Raw genomic sequence first — 18,578 nt, 5'->3', positions numbered from 1 at the left:
ACAGTATTTCCTATATTTTTTATTCTGGATAAAGTCTAATTTGTTTTATTTCGCCTAGAATAAAAGCAGTTTTTAAACACAATTTTTTTTTAAACACAATTTTAAGGTCAAAATTATTAGCCCCTTTAAGCTATATATTTTTTCGATAGTCTACAGCACAAACCATCATTATACAATAACTTGCCTAATTACCCTAACCTGCCTAGTTAACCTAATTAACCTAGTTAAGCCTTTAAATGTCACTTTAAGCTGTATAAACGTATCTTGAAAAATAAATTGTCAAATTTTCACTGTCATCATGGCAAAGATAAAATTAATCAGTTATTAGAAATGAGTTATTAAAACTATTACATTTAGAAATGTGATGAAAAACATCTCCATTAAACAGAAAATAGGGGAAAATAAACAGCAGGGCTAATAATCCTGACTTAAACTGTATAATATTTGTGTGTGTGTGTATATAAATATATATACACTCACACACACACACGCATACATACTGTACACTCACCGCCCACTTTATTAGGTACACCTTACCTGGTTGGAGCCCCTTTTGTCTTCAGAATTGCTTTAATCCTCCATGGCATATATTCAACAAGGTACTGGAAATATTCCTCAGAGATTTTTGTCCATATTGACTTGATAGCATCACGCAGTAGCTGCAGATTTGTTGGCTGCACATCCATGATGCGAATCTCCCATTCCACCACATCCCAAAGGTGCTCTATTGTATTGAGATCTGGTGACTGTGGAGGCCATTTGAGTACAGTGAACTTATTTTCTTGTTCAAGAAACTAGTCTGAGATGATTTGCGCTTTATGACATGGACTTGACTGGACATGACTGGAAGTAGCCATCAGAAGATGGGTACACTCTGGTCATATAGGGATGGAAGTGGTCAGCAACAATACTCAGACTGTGGGGAATTGTGGCCTGTTTCCTGTTCTTAGCTGACAGGAGGAGCACCAGGTGTGGTTTTCTGCTGCTGTAGCCTATCCGCCTCAAGGTTGGACGTCCTTTGCATTCAGAGATGCTTTTTGCATTCCTCGGTTGTAACAAGTGGTTATTTGAGCTACTGTTACCTTTCTATCAGTTCAAACCAGTCTGGCCATTCTCCTCTGACCTCTGCCCCCTTAGAACTGCAGCTCACTGTATATTTGATCTTTTTCGGACCATTCTCTGTAAACTATAGAGATGGTTGTGTGGGAAAATCCCAGTAGATCAGCAGTTTATGAAAACCTCAAACCAGCCAGTCTAGTAACAACCATGCCACGTTTAAAGTCACTTAAATCACCTTTCTTTTCCATTCTGATGTTCAGTATGAACTACAGTTTTTGAAATGAACTCATCTTGACCATGCCTAACACATGTAACATGCCTAAATGCATTGAGCTGCTGCCTTGTGATTGGATATATATATATATATATATATATATATATATATATATATATGTATATAAAGAAAATATGACATTAATTTCATGACAGCTAGACACATTTCCTCTCAATTATCATTACTGTTGTAATGCATCCAGATGTGTACCGTCAAATTAAATTATTTTGTCCTCATTGTTCTAAAATAATGATTCTCATGATTTTTTGATTAGATACAGTAATGGGATGATAAAGCAATTAGATTTATCCAGTCCATTCAAAATGATCATTTTGTCATTAAAATTGACATCAATACATTGCAGCTAAACGATCTCTAGCACAGGAAGTGATACTCGCCTCACCACCCACACAATATTTCACTCGACAGAGCAGAAATGCACGCAGAGAACGCCGTCGTTAAGTCTCATGTTGATCATTTTATTATATATATTTATAATATGTACAGAGAAGAGAAAACAAGATCAAACCCAGCTATGAAACAGCACCGGGGGTGAGCAAGCAAAGGGGGATAGAGAAGAGCGTGTATATTAGACAGGGAAACTACTAAAGAGGGTGCTTGCCATTTTACCATCGCTGTGTCTTAATTCAAACTAAATTAGATGTGCAAACGACATGGGTAGAAAGTAAAAATGATAAGACGAAGAACGCTCCATCACATTCATAAGCAACAACCCCCCACCCCCACACCCATCTTCATCTTTCCTCAACCCCGACACATTTCATCGAAATCGAGAAATACAGCAAACCTTCAGAGAAAACAATGACCCCTTTTCAAAACATCCCCCCGAAAAAAGCACTTGTTTAGTGTGTGAATGAGTGCAGGGTTTAAATGAGACTTTCATATACGGTTTCTTTTCACACAGACGTAACGCGGGATCCACAACGGACCTGTTTTAAAATCAAAGGAATGTTCCCAAACGCCGCTTTTGCAGTTGCCCCTTGCCCATCCCAGCCATTGCACACACACCCATAATCCCTGCTACTGCTCCCTCCAACCTGACGCTACCTTACAAAAATAGTACGAGGAAATCCACCACAAAACATTAGTGATGATGTCAGTATTGGCAGACGTTAGTGGTGTAAAAACTAGATTACGATGGCTCAGAAAGTGATCTAACATCACAATGAGAGTGAGATTATCCTAATTAAGACAAGAGTGATGCACTAATACTAGTGAAGTTCACAAACTCTACGTTGCACATAATAAAACAGCCAGGTCAAAAAAAAAAAAAAAAAAACACTGTCAGCAGGTCCAATCATTTGTGGTTTCCGTAAATTTGCTAAATGCAACCATGTGGGATTCAAAGGCAACATCTGAATGAGCTTCTAGACCATTAAAATTTGAGAAAAGTTACAAGTTGTAGGCTAGAATCTATGCGTACGAACTAAGAGTTTTCCTTGAAGAACATGGGAGGTCATATCCGGTCTCCAACACTGGACCAGTCAATCCCAATATTCCTACACAACAATCCTACGCTAAACCGGATTCGTAGAACCACCACGCTTTCATTGGTGGTGAAATTAAGGCCCTTCACAAATATGCAAATATATTTACCGAACGTAAATAAATACGACGCACAAAGATGGACCGTTTTTGGCAGCAGCGAGAACAATGGGACGACTCAACCTGATGGTAAAATGACACGAAAATATCGATCTCAAAGCTACGAAACTGTTGATCACAGGAGGATACAATCCCAGCGCGTGTCAATATGGTGTTCGTGCAGTCATTTTTAACCTGCGATGGCTGTGCACTCAAAAGTAGCAGAGGTCATTGAGGTAAAAGAGGGAACAGTAGCATTCAACAACCAGCCTTAAGCCTAGACCCCTCCAAATCCAGATTATAAACAACCCTTTCCGTCCCTGTCCCTAACCGGACTATGTCATTGACAGCAGTAAGCCTTTGTACAAGCCTTCATTAGAAAAACAAAAACCTACAGGAAAAAAAAAAAACTAACAAATCAGTCTTAAAAATCACCATAATAACAATAATATACTAGTAGGATGAGAACAAGTATAGAATATTGCCGACTTTGCAGCTGACTTCAGCCTCAGAAGCCATGCTTTCGCCACAAAACCTCATTCAAGTGACAACGTGAGACAGAAATAGACATACTAGAGAGACTTTCTTATCCTCCCTAGTTGTTTAAAAGGAGGATTTTCCAATCACCCCTGGACCTGCTTCTCATGAAGACATCTGGTTCTTTACATGGACAAATGACTACAGAAGTCCCATCCTGGACTTTACGTACAGGGGGCGGGGTTACAGATGTGGGCGGGGTTATTAATGTGCACGGGGAGGAAAATAAAGGAGAATAAAAACAAGGAGACTATGATGTTATAAATGAAGCCGTGAGGCTGTTAGACGTTGGCTCTTAATGCAGTGGTTCCTCCCATGATGCTTTTTTTTTGGTGTGTGTGTGTGAGAAAATGCTTTTGAAGGGGTAAGGGATGGTTTTGTGTGTGTGTGCGCGCGCACGCTCAAGCTGTTCAACAGCAGCCTCCGCCAGACTGCCGCACAGGAGTGCTCTCGATCTTCAGGTTGGGCTTGTCTCCTCCGGTTGTCGCTCCAGGGCCCATACGCTTCTTGATCTCAGCAGCCATAGTCATGAAGGCCTGCTCCACATTTGTGGCATTCTTAGCGCTCGTCTCAAGGAAGGGAATTGCTAAAGAGTCAGCAAATTCCTGTGAGGCAAAAAAAGAACCAGAATGAGACATTTCAGAACGCTTTGTTATGTCAAACCTCATTCTTGCCATTTCTCTGTAAGTGTCAAAAACAATTGACTGTAGACAAGACTCTTACAGCAAGGATAAGAACTATACTGATAACAATAATGATATAAGAATATTGTTGGAATCACCAGGGTTCCCATACTCTGAGTAGGCATGGGGCCATAACCGTTTTCAAGGTATACCGCGGTTTGGAAAAGTCAAGTTTTTAAAACTGTTAAAATTTTTGCTATACCGCTCCTAAGGTAAAGGTGATTTTTTTTATTTACTTTTTTTTTGTTGATGTTGTTTTTTAGGTCAGCAGTATCTCCTGCAGAAAAGATCTCCAAAGATGCCATTTTAAAAATGTAAAGAAATTTGTATTTTTGAAACAACTGAAGATAGCAGAAATCAATAATTCATTTAAATTATTTAGCCTGACATGTTTACTGTTCCGAAATACTTAAAATGTTTCCCAAATTAAAATTTATTGCGTACAAAGGGAAAAAGGGAATTGTTTTTTTTTACCCAGACATTTTAAAAGAACATATATTAGAGCAGTAATCACAATACCGTGATATCATGAAACCATGATATTTATATCAAGGTTATCATACCATCAGAATCTTATATACCAGCCCATGAAAACTCTGAGTCAAATAGCAAAGAAAATCACTGACTAAAAAGCAGAATTTTCATGACATCAAATGAATGATAAAACAGGCCACTTTGCAGAAGATTAAAATGGTTTTGGCATGAATATAATTTTGCATGACTTTAATAGCCACTATAAGAACAACAATTGAGTATTTACCTAAGATTTTGAATTGAAAATTGAGAAGAGCTCCTGTTCAATATTTGATAGCCATGTAGCTGTTTTACAATCTTCACATTTACACACACATTTAAAGAGTTTAACTTTTAGTCTTTGAGGTGGTCATTTTTTAAAAAATACCCAGGTTCTGCAGGTTGCGATGTCCCGAATTTAGTTTGCCAAACTTAAGCTAACTGTAATGGATTGATTTAATTCAAATAGGAATTTCCCCAACCACCACACAGCCTGGGGGACCAGACCAGAGTGAGTGCTCCGACTTGGCCTCTCCTTTGAGGTGGTCATTTTGAACCCTAAAATCTATATTACGCATCAGCGCTGGTGTCAGCCACGATGAGGGCTATGCATCAGACCATATGCATGCGCTTGATGCAGAAGTATAAATCAGCCTCAGGTTAACAGGTACAGTCTGGTCACTGCATTTAATAGGTCTTTCGCACACAGAACGAAATTGGTAAACGAGAAGATTTTACACTACTTAATATTGCGGTTGTTAGGCGGATAATTTAAAAAATTTCAAACAAGCAATATTTAAAAAAAGATTTTTGACTTTTTGTAATCACTTTCACAGTTAAAATAAGGGCTTGACCATTAGTCGAAAATAAATTAAAACAAAAAAAAACAAGAACTCTAACCAACATATTTTCCTCTATGCATGTTATTTTCTTTTATTAATCCTGTTAATAATGTCCCCTTACAGTTTACCAACGTGTGATTTCTGCACTAAATGGACGTGTTTGAGCTTTGTGCTCATGTCGTTTATAGCAATATCACACTGTGAGTGGTGTGTTAAAAACATTTTTACCTGTACATGCATTGCTGCTCATCCTCTACATTGAGAAAATCCCTCGCATATTCAAGCTAATTTTACAATGTGGTGACAAAATCCGCTTGTTAAGTGTGACGTCACGCGAAGCGGCTTCCTGGTCCAAGCGCTCTATTCAACTGAATGGGGAGACTCATGAAATGGTAATAATAAACGTTTACAAAGCGATTTAATACTTTCGAAAATCACGATCTCAGTATATATGTCCATGCCTAATATCGGATGGCCAGAAAGTGATTCATTTTTTTATAAATTGTTACATTTTTGGTATTTGTAATGCAGCAAGCCCAGGGATTGTTGTGTACACTATGACTTTATGTAAAATTAACTTTAATGTGTGATAGGAATAAAACGTGATTATAAACGAATGATTTCTCCACTCAAATAAATGGCGGCTTGGACCCGGAAACAGTATTACATACATCACCAACACGTCACCACTTAACAAGCGGATTATGTCTATCGTGAGCCAATGGCAAATGGACCATTACATTTCACTCACCAGTGATTGAGATGTAGGCTAAGAATAATTATTGTGCAGATATATTTTCAATTATCTGTTGTTGAACTGTCGCTGACAGGGCAGTGAAAGCAATTATTACTGTCTATATCAGTGAATGCACAGCATATATCTGACGATTTATGAACTCACACTCTGTCTCTCTCATACATGCAAGCCATGAGAACATGGGAGTATCTCATACCTCAGATAATGGACACATTGCATGTAAATCATATTCTTAGTTGTCAGCTTCTTCAGAATTGACCAGAAATGGTGGCAGCTCAAAGGCCAGTACCCATGTATTACCATAACCATTACACAGGGTTTTTGCACGTTCCACCAGGCCAAATTTAAGACTTTTTAAGACAATGAATAATGAAATTTCAGACGTATTCAGGGCTAATAGCCCAGCAGAAAAATGTACTTGCCCCATCAAAAACAAATTATAATTAGGCCTAGTTATTTCTTAGCCACATATATTAAATAATTTGTCAAAACAAGCAGACCCTAGATTTATACATACATTTTTTTAACATAACTTGAGCTTTTTAAAACTAAATGTATGCCCAACAGACTGTTTTAATATTAGTTATGAATACTCTAAAAGTTTTATTGAGATGTATTGTTAGTGATTGGATGTGTGCTGGATCCACCGAGTAGCTTTACATAGAGAAAAATGAAGACCCGTTTAAAATTATTTAAGACCTACAAGAAATTTTTTCAGTGAAGTTGAGACTTAAGGCCTAAAATTTTGTTTTTGAAATTTAAGACCCCAAGGATAACCTATTTTATTTTTCAAAATATTCAATACTGTAAAAAAATGTAAGTTATTTGACATTTTTTGGGTAAACTTGCCTTAAAATTAAACTGAAGTGTAACTTTTTTCACAAGACATCTTCATTTTAGGCAATGTGCACTTTGCTTTAAGTGTTTCATTAATTCATAAATTATTTTAATAGTTTATCAATTATTTTAATATTTCAAAGATAAGAAATTTGCTCTTTCACTAGAACAAAAATTCCACCTTTAATATTTGAGTATATTTACAGTTCAAACCTTTAATGAACTATAGTGGAGGTTAATTGAAAATGAAAATACTCGTTCAATTATCGCAATCGAGGTAAAAAGTTTAATTATCAATCAAGGTTTTAATTTGATCAAATTATCCAGCCCTGGAATCAGATAAAGCATAAACAGCCAATCTGAATCCATCCTGCTTTAAAAAGTTAGAGCAGAACACAAAACTGCAGTATGCGCTAGTAGTGTGTGAGATTTACTTGTTTTAATCATGTAAAAGCTGACACTATCAAGTAGGTCACACACTCTGCAAAAATAAACTTTCAGCTAAAACTGCTCCCAAAAATGTGTCGGAAACACAGTTGGGGAGTCCAAGCATTCAGTGAGTTATAAAACCTACTAGAATGCAGTTTGAATGATCATATATTTAAAGTCAATGAAATTAAATACAATTAATTGCAAGGGATTTGATTTTGTTAAAAGTTATTTAAATATATTTACATAAAAAAAAATTGTAGGTAATCTCACAAAAGCAAGAGAGCCATTTTATCAGCATGCATATGGGTGTAAATGTGATAATGATTTCATCGTTTACCATCATCAAAAATCTGTTTTTGAAATAAATGAAGACATCAGCAATTTGTTTGAATTATTAAGCATGTTATGACATGTTGACTGCTCCAAAATATGTTAAATGCTTCTCAAAATAAAATATTCTGTGTTTAAAAGGGGAAAAAGGTGTTTGTCTTTTATCCAGACATTTAAAAAGAGAAGATGTGATATTTTTATCCAATGTTATCATACCATCAGAATCTTATACCGGCCCATGCCTAGCGGACGCATTAGAGAAACAGTGTATGCATTATGTATAACTGTCAACCCTCCCGTTTTTCCCGGGATTCTCCTGTATTTTACAGTTCTATCCCGCCATCCTCCTGTAAAGGTATTTTCCCATATTTTTTATCTTTCTATAAAGGGTGGCATTAAACATTAAAGGGTCGATCCTCCCTATACACAACCCATGCCGCTGAACCACTATGGGACACTTCTTGCTCTTAAATGTGAATCTATTCTATGCTTTCATTTTATTTTGGCATGAAAACACTTGAAAGTAAATAAAAACAGCGGGTTTCCCATCCTTTCTATTACTGGTGCTGTTGCCCCTCCAATGCAATCTTCTAAACAGTCAGTTCATGTAGCGGTGCGTGACTGTCAGATGCGGATTCTGTACACGCGATTTGAAGCAGAGCGAAAGTGGACTCTGGGTTTTGGGAGCATGTTTGAACAGACATATACACAATAATAATAATAATAATAATAATAATAATAATAAAATATTTAAACATGTTGATAATGGTGGGTTTTCTTTTAAACACAACAAATTTAGCCTTAAATGAGCATAAAAAGTGACAGCTCTGCTATTTAATGTAATTAAATGAAAAAAAAAACTATATGAAAAGTTCATTCTCTGCTCTTTAATCAGAATGTAAAATTAAACAGTGAAGAAAAGATTAATGAGATTTGATTCAACTTCTTTATAATAGCTATTAATTTTAATAGGCTAAACTGTTTGCTAATTTATTTGCAGCTTTTTCTAATGTGTACTATTTATTCTATCCTTTGTATATAATAATATCATTAAAAAAACATTACTGACCATTTTAACTGTTTATTTACAACGGAAAAAGCTACAGATGAACATATGTCGTAATTTAGAGGGGGGCTTTTTACAATCCAATGTTGACACGTAAGGCATTATGCTACCAAATGTCACTAAAAAATGGACACAATTGGGATTTTAAAGTCCACTTAGATTTGATAATAAGGGAAACAAAGCTACTAAATAAGATAAGATGTGTCTCGATTGAGGCATTAATACCTTGGCTGTTGTGTAGTCCACTACTTTCTTGGTGGTGAGGTCGCATTTGTTCCCCACCAGCAGCTTGTTGACATTCTCGCTTGCGTAGCGGTCTATTTCCTGAAGCCACTGTTTAACATTGTTATACGATTCCTATAGAGAGAGCAGAAAAGACAAAACAACTCTTCATTTCAACCCTGCAAGTCACAAAATTCAAAAGTGTACACATATGTATATACACACAGTCCTCAGCATAAATGAAGACCTCTTTAAGCTTTTTAAGCTTTACAATATTATATTTGTGCATATATATAAAGATTGGTGAGTAGCAATGCCAAAACTGGACAAATTGTACTAAATATTGTAAGATCACAGTCTAAAAAGGAGTACACTCAAAGTAATATTTTGGGGAAAAATATTAAATTAATTGTTAATAAACATTTTTTTTAAGGGAGAAAAATAAAAATATAAAACTTGACTAAAATTGTATAGTTTAAAAAATAAAACAAATCAATAACTCATTTGAATCTTAAATTTATTAAATTTTATTTAATTTTGAATCAATAAATAATTTGAATTTAAAGGTTTAAAAAAAGAAAGAATTACCTTTCTATTCAATGTTAGGTGGCTAAATGCTTATTTTAATGAATATACACTGAATGTTGGTACCATTCAATTTTGTCCCGGCAAATTTCATTAGTTTGAAGTATTTTAATTCAGTGCTGAACCACAATTTGAAAGCTATTTCAGTGACCACTGTATTTTAGTACACTTGTGTAACTGTCTTGTTTAAATTATTGGCTACATTCAGAAAAATGTATAACTTTTTTTCTTTTTTTAAAAAGGGGGTGTACACATTTATGCTGAGCAATATATAAAAATATAAGCCAAGGAAACATTTCAATCAGCAGTGCGTGTGGGAATGGAAAGATCATTCCACTAGCGAGGAACAGAGAATGAAAAGGTTTTGGAAACAGACTTACAGCCTCTCTGTGATGGCAACACAAAGCGGCACTCACGAATAACATTTTTCAATTGCAATTTTTACAATTAAAATTGTTGAACGTTTGCTGGATTCTGAATCTTTTATTGCTGAATGAGTGTGAGTTTGAGCTACTTCAACAGTAGCATGCAGTTTAAAGCCAAACTAGCAAAATAAAAAAATGGCACAATGAAGGGTTTACACACCCCACTACCAACTAGCATTTCTGGTGTGTTATTGCCAGTGCAGCACAGACAAAAAGCATAAATGCTCGTAATAGCATTAGCTGCATGCAATATGTGCAGTGAGCGTACAGCAATCACTAGATGCAGAAGTATAAATCAGGCTTAAAGTTTGCTTTCAACAGCTGAAATAAAATACAATCTAAATATTAGATTAAATAAAAAGAAATCACATTTTAAAATACATAAAGTACTCAAATTAATACAAAGCTAAATATAAATCATTTAAAATGAATAATAAATAATTTTAATAAAATTGCAAGTCAGACTTACTACAACTTACTAAGAAAAAAAGGCTAACTGGCACATAGCACATACTTAAATACTACAAAATTAATAACAGTGTTAGCAATCACCAAAAATTAACAAGCACCAAACCTGAACTAAATATGGTAAACATGTCATTAAAGCTCAAAACTAAAGTACCATTTTATAAACAGCAATTCATTATTTAGTTGCAAATAGCGACTTGTTAAATTTGGTCTAAACAAGGGAGAAAACATACCTGATCCGTCACATCATAAACCACAATGATTCCATGAGCCCCTCGATAGTAACTGGAGGTGATAGTTCGAAATCTTTCTTGCCCTGCAGTATCCCACTAGAGAGTACAAGAAAAAAACACTCATGTCAAACAATGTGCTTTTAGTAAAAGGGTCTAATTTAAAATTCTTAAGTTTTCTATAGACTGTCAAGCTGTCTGTAAACTTGTAGAAAAAAAAGAAGTGTTATGAGAAAGGATGAATGTACTTACTATCTGTAGCTTAATGGTTTTGCCATCAAGTTCAATGGTGCGGATCTTGAAGTCCACGCCGATGGTGCTGATATAGCTCTCAGTGTATGTGTCATCCTGCAGAACAAAAAAATAATAATCTTGTTATAGTTGTTGATATTCTACGCTCGAGCTGTGATCTATTATAGGATATAAAAACTCGATATCCTTTCAAACTGCATGACTTCAAGTGATTTAATTGATGTCTTGCAGCAAAAGCTGACGAAACAACCCATCTGTGCATTTACTCACAGCAAATCTCAACAACAGACACGACTTTCCCACTCCAGAGTCACCGATGAGGAGCAACTTGAACAGGTAGTCACTAAGAAGGAGAAACAGAAAACACGTTAAATAGATCAAGATTTTTTGGGGGGTAAATTAGGTTTTATATATTATGATATTAAAAAGTGTACCTCCTGTTTTAATGTAAAGTACAGTGTTTCATAAAGTATTATATAGGTCAATGACAAAAAGAGATCACCCATCTATAAAACCAACTTAAGTCTTGTTGTTAGAATTTGTATAATATTCTTTTATTTCTTAGGAGAAACTAAATATTTAGTTTATAGTGTTTTATATACTAAAATAATGTTGTCTTAATAATAATTTTATGATATTAAAAGGATAAATCAAAATATAAATAATCTGAATCTTTACTATTATCCTTCAGATCATTAGGTTTTACCTTTTTTAAATTCTTAATTTAAAAACAAACTTTACATTTAAATAAATATACACTCATCTGCCACTTTATTAGGTACACCTCACTAATATGGGGTTGCACCCTCTTTTGCCTTCAGAACTGGCTTAATCCTTCATGGCAACACTCAACAAGGTACTGGAAACATTCCTCAGAGATTTTGGTCCATATTGACTTGATAGCATTACGCAGTTGCGGCAGATTTGTCGGCTGCACATCCATGATGCGAATCTCCCATTCCACCACATCACAAAGGTGCTCTATTGGATTGAGATCTGGTGACTGTGGAGGCCATTTGAGTATACTGAACTCAATGTCATGTTCAAGAAACCAGTCTGAGATGATTCGCGCTTTATAACATGGCACGTTATCCTGCTGGAAGTAGGAATCAGAGGATGGGTACACTGTGGTCATAAAGGGATGGACATGGTCAGTACAAAACTTAGGTAGGCTGTGACGATGAGAGGATGCTCAATTGTGTGAAGAAAATATCCCCCACACCATTACACGACCACCAGCAGCCTTAACCGTTTATACAAGGCAGGATGGATCCATGCTTTCATGTTGTTGACGCCAAATTCTGACCCTACCATCTGAATGTTGCAGCAGAAAACAAGACTCATCAGACCAGGAAACGTTTTTCCAATGTTGCCTTTCTATTAGCTGGAACCAGTCTGGCCCTTCTCCTCTGACATCAACAAGGCATTTGCTCCAACAGAACTGCCGGTCACTGGATATATTCTCTTTTTCAAGCCTTTCTCAGTAAACCCTAGAGATGGTTGTGCGTGAAAATCCCAGTATATCAGCAGTTTCTGAAATACTCAGACCAGCCCTTCAGGCAACAACAACCATGCCACATTCAAAGTCACTTCAATCCCCTTTCTTCCCTATTCTGATGCTCAGTTTAAACTGCAGCAGATCGTCTTGACCATGTCTACATGCCTAAATGCATTGAGTTGCTGCCATGTGATTGGCTGTTTAGAAATTTGCGCTACCAAGCAGTTGGTGTACCTAATAAGGTGGCGATTGATTGTATTTGTTACTCTGAACGACAACGCAACATTCGCCCATATTTTTGCCTTTTTTTCCACATGAGGCTTTTGAAACATTAAAGCACAAGCACTATACTTGCTTTTAATAAGCTTTCTAAGTATATCAAATCACTTTTTTAAAAATAGGTTTTGATGTGGACACCAAAATGGCACATCTCATCCTTGACCCATATACTAATTTGGTATTTATTCCTAACTTGGTTAGCTTCTAGCTTTCATTTAGAAGCTTTTATCCTAATTTGCACGTTTTACATGTAATATTTTAAGTCAGCCTAATTTCAATTAAAAACAACATACTTTTAATTGTACCTGTATAATTAATCAAGTGTCATTAGGTCTGCTTAAATATTAACCGGTTAAAAAACTACATTAGATTACAGTGTTGCTAAATCAACTGCCATTTCAAGATTCGCCAGCCAGGAACCAGCATCACGCTGACAGTGAAGAAGGTTCAAAACAAAATCAGCATAAACAAAGTATCCCCTGCCACTAGCTCAAAATACAGCTGAGCCAATGTGATTCCAACGATGACACTGTTGCAATGAGGGACCTATTCTGGATTCAAGTACTAACATTAGACAAACTGAGAAATGTTGCACCATACAACAGTTGTGAAGCAATCAAGGGTCTGCTAGTGTTCTGATGATACACAGAGTGCTTGCATGAGTCAAGGGGGAAAAAAGCTAGAGGTGTTGAGCCCACAAACAACAGGAAAACCTGAGTCTTGGACAGGAAAAGCATATTCATGAACAGAATATTAGCAAGTTTATCAATGGCCAAAGCTGACGGGCGCATATAATTTAATTAAATGAAAACATCCGCTAATAATTAAAGTTAGCTCTTAATTTAATCACCCTCAAGTCATTCATGATGTAGGTCATTGTGTTTTTTTCCTTGAATAGATCAATTAAAAAGGTTTTCAGCTGGTGGTTGTTAAAATGCATGCAAACTGCTATTGCACTTCCAGTGTCAAAAACACATAGGAAGGCAAAACTAAATGAATACCCACGGCTTCATAGAATACACCGAAGGCTCATGAAGGCAAATGACCAGTTTGTGCAAAAACCTGAACGCTATACAGCATTACTTTTAATCTACAGCTTTACCAAATGTAAGATGATAATCTACAGCAATGCTTTTCAACTGGTGGGTCGCGACCCAAAAGTGGGAACATTTTCAGTGGGTTGCGGAGTGTGTTAAAAAAAAACAACAACAAAAGTTACTTTTTTTTTTTTTTTTTTACTTATATTAGCTTATAACAGACTTTTATTTTGAAATGCGTGCGTGACAACCGTACTTTTTGACATGTAAAAATTTCATTTAATTATTGCAACAAATATGTCAAGCGTAAGTGCGACCCCGAATTTGTAAAGTATGGATATATATATATATATATATATATATATATATATATATATAGATATATATATATATATATATATATATATATATATATATATATATATATATATATATATATATATATATATATATATATATATATATATATATTGACAACAAAAAAAGACTTAAAGCCTCAGTGTCATATGTAGTGAGGTGCTCTCATGAGAGCATGAAACCTTCTAAATTAAAACAACATTTAGAAACCAGAAAACATGTTTTATTAACAGTTTATTAGTAACAGTATTTGTCTTTTTACTTTGTAATATTTCTATAATTTGATTCATTTTGTTAAATGACAACAATAAAATATTGATTATTTGTAAGTCTTGGTGAATTTCTTATGTTTATCTGTCACTACTTGTTTATGTTAACAAATAAATACAAATTAAGTATAATTCCTAAAATTGTATTATAGTTCCTAAAAATTTGGGTCGCGGCTTGATGACCATGTAAAAATGTGGGTCCCATGGCCAAACCAGTTGAGAACCCCTGCTCTACAGCAACGAGGAAGAATGTGTGTGTTAGTTTGCGGAAATGTTACTTACCTTTGCTTATCCTGGATATTTAATACATATAAAATTTAAGATATAAAAACTAGGGTTGTCAAAAGTATCAAGTTTGAAACCAGTTGGTACTGAAATTTTAAAAACGCTAATTTCCAGCTAACATTTAAATACATTCCTAAACACTGCAGACTGGCCATCGTGTTCATGTGCTCAATAGAAATGACTGTGATTGGTTCACACAATGCTGTTCACCAAATGCAAACACAGATACACAGATACTGAACCGTTTCAAAGCCACATAGTGAATGTGCTCAACAGCGCTTAATTTTGGATTGGACATTTTCTTTTTATTTCAGTACTGATAGATACAAAACTATACTTTTGACAACCCTAAAAGCAGTTTTAGATCACCTGTGAGTTTGCGCTTGCATCTACATCATAATGCAAAAGGAAGCTCACCTCTCAGACTGTCATGAACATCCTCAGAAATGTTTGGCAAAGCCGTGAATTAAGGGTAATAATACTGTAAATAATGTTTAGTTTCTTGCACAGACTGATCACATAAGGATTGAATGTATCGGCAGGTACTCTAGGTATTGATTTAAATCAACAACCCTGTATGTTGAATTGTGTTTTATGAATTGTGTTTTATGAATTATGGATTACAGTTTAAATCCTTTTCTTAAAACCAAGCTAAAGATCTTTATTAAGGTTATACTGAGGAAATATAATGAAACATTTGTATGGCCTGAGAATGAGTAAATAGCATATACCACCAAAAAATATAACAGTGCTTTAGTGGTTTTTAGGTATTTTTTTAAATAAAAAAATACATGTTGTGCCTTTAAGACAACTGAAAGGTGTAATCTAAAAGCAGAATTTGACAATTCATACAAATAAATTTAATGTGAAATCTGTTTGTTTGGGGGTGACGGTGTGGGGCGACGCTAGTTGGCTAGTTTGCATGTTCTGCCCACGTTCGCATGGGTTTCCTCTGGGTGCTCCGGTTTCCCCCACAGTCCAAAGACATGCGGTACAGGTACGTGCTGATAACTTGGCGGTTCATTCCGCTGTGGAAACCCCGGCTTAATAAAGGGACTAAACCGTAAAGAAAATGAATGAATGAATCTGTTTGTTTGAGTGTCCTTACAGGTCTGAGGAGAAGATTACATGTTTAACTGATCATTAGCAAACTCACACAGTGACAGGCGTGTTTGAAACATGTTTGTGTTTTTTTAGCATCTATATCTAGTTAAATCGATACAGTTGTTAAACCGTAAATGGATACACAATACAATAATCAATTTCCATATTATTTTTACCTCAGGATATTCATATATTATTCAAAAATAATCTTTATACTACCTACAAACTAGTAAACTGACTGCATTGAGCTAAAGTTGGCTTTATAATCCCACATTCATTCAGTGACCGCTTGTAACATGCTCCCTATATTGTTTATCAAGGTACTTTGAATATTGGGTCTGAAATCGCATGTAAATATAACTTCAAAACAAAACTAGCACTATTTGTTTGACTGTGAACAATGTTGTACATTGATAGTAATTGGCTGCTAATATGATTTCACTATTTAAAATGTGCAAAGAATAATTTTCTGAAATTACAATAAGGAGAACATCTGAATGTGTGAGTACAAAACTAATACTGACCGCATGCTACTAAGAAATCACTGAGCACGACGCTTCTCTTCATGACCCCTTCAAGCAGTAAGACCGACTTTCAATTCACAGGCCTAATAAAAACCACATGACACTAGGACGCCTCACAATGACAGGCTCGTATGCGGTTCAAAACACCGTGTGATGCGGGCACAGGGCACTTGCGCTTATATGCGAGATCCATTTTGACAGCTGGATTCAGCTGACCGTCAGTAAACTAATGACGTCACTGCGTCGCAACGCAACACGCCAAATATGACGTCACGAAGTACGGCAGAAGCAGAAATTACGTGATATAAACACGAAATAGCGACCAAATTACACTTTAAACGTTTAAGACTAAACAATTATGTCATTTAGATAAATAAACAATCTAAATACAGGCTCCAGATCAACAAACATCCTCTGAATTCGCCGCTAGTTCCGGACGTTGTTAGCCGTTCAAGCTAGACAAAGCTAGTTACACTGACGCTTCATGATTATACAAAACATTGACACCCGCAACCAACACCGGGCCTAAAATACTCACTATTCAGGATTCATGGCGTGTTTGTGGCGTTGTCGTCGGGTTCAGCAGGAGATCGGACTCTTTTCTCCGCGAGCAGAGGCGATAATGATGAAGAGGATGACTTGTACGTCTGGATTACAGAGGCACTGGGGCAGCTTTCTCTGATTTACCCCCTCCGATCACACCTCAATACGCTCTTCTCGTTGGATCCAGTCACTTGACGGACATTACTGACCATATAACGCAATACGCTGTTATTTTGTTCAGCTTTTTCTTCCTTCCTTCCGATCTGCCCCTCGCTCGAAGTACAAGATGGCTGCGCAGGTGCGGCAGTGACATCAGATGACGTGGCATTACGGACTGATCTCAGACTCAACCCAGAGAATATTCAAGATGTTCAGCCGATGAAATGAATGAATAATTGATCGTATCAAATGTCCCTCAGCGGTACTAAGCGATGAAATATATTACTCCCAAGAGATCCAATCGTTATGTTATTTATTTAAAATGTACCTTTATTACCATAAGTGTTCCAAGAATCATAAATGCTGAGACGATATGAGTAGCTGCATAATTCTTTTTGGTGTTTACTAGTAAGCCAAAGACATGTTTTCAGTTGTGGACAATAAAAAAACGATTATAATTTACCATAAGATATGATATCCAGCAGTTGCCTGTTTTATATATGTCATAGTGTTTGGATCATACACTCAAATACTTTGCTGCTTCACACCACTTAACGTTACAGTTGAGTCAGAATTATTAGCCCCCCTTTGATTTTTGCTCTTTTTTTAAATATTTCCCAAATGATGTTTTACAAAGCTAAGAAATTTTCACAGTATGTCTGATGAAATTTTTCATCAGAGGCCGATTTGTTTTATTTCGGCTAGAATAAAAGCAGTTTTAATTTTTTTTTAAACGTTTTAAGGTCAAAATGATTAGCCCCTTTAAGGTATATGTTTTTTTCGATAGTCTACAGAACAAACCATCGTTATACAACAACTTGCCTAATTCCCCTAACCTGCCTTGTTACAGTTTTTCTCAGACGCTTTTGTGCATTTCTCACAACACTATTTACATTTGCACAACAGTTAATGCAAACTGCAAAACAATTAGTGCAAACTGCAAAACCTAGCTGATAACCTGCAAAAGCGCGTCACTTGCTCAAAATAGATAGTTCATTCCTCTAAAGCAAGTAATGATGTAAATCAAAGTGTCAGTGTCATCAAAATGAAAAGTCCTGACACCATTGTTTACGAACAAGATGGTCAAATGGCTTAGTCATGTTTTTATTATGACACTTTACTCTGTACATTTTTTCAATGCAAAAAAAGTCTGATTTTGGTGACACTTGCAGAAAATGCTCAAGACAGCACTGTATACTATTTGCACAGCCATTTGAAAACTACAGTAAAGTTGGACATCACTGCATTTAGTAAGGTATCTGAGTACAAGACACTGAATATGTATGTTTCACAATTTTACTGCAGATGCTCTTTACAATCCTAATTTATTCACAGCATTGTGCAAAAGAATAAATACACCCTTATTTACAACAAACATAAACTCCCTTTAGGTTGAGCTGTGCACA

General features: G+C 35.7%; 1 protein-coding gene across 1 annotated transcript; it reads right to left on the bottom strand.

The window, feature by feature from the left end:
* Positions 1–1,791: 1,791 nt before the first annotated feature.
* On the bottom strand, positions 1,792–17,294 carry rab1ba (zRAB1B, member RAS oncogene family a). The gene is given in 6 exon segments (NM_201142.1): positions 1,792–4,080; positions 9,161–9,292; positions 10,869–10,964; positions 11,118–11,213; positions 11,388–11,460; positions 17,009–17,294. Coding segments are annotated over 6 exon segments (606 nt in total). The 5' UTR covers positions 17,023–17,294; the 3' UTR covers positions 1,792–3,885.
* Between the last annotated feature and the right edge of the window lie 1,284 nt (positions 17,295–18,578).

Source organism: Danio rerio, chromosome 7 (assembly GCF_049306965.1).
Source record: "Danio rerio strain Tuebingen ecotype United States chromosome 7, GRCz12tu, whole genome shotgun sequence".
NCBI classification, from domain to species: Eukaryota; Metazoa; Chordata; class Actinopteri; order Cypriniformes; family Danionidae; genus Danio; species Danio rerio.
The sequence above is the reverse complement of the archived record's forward strand: the minus strand, read 5'-3'. Positions and strand labels throughout refer to the sequence as shown.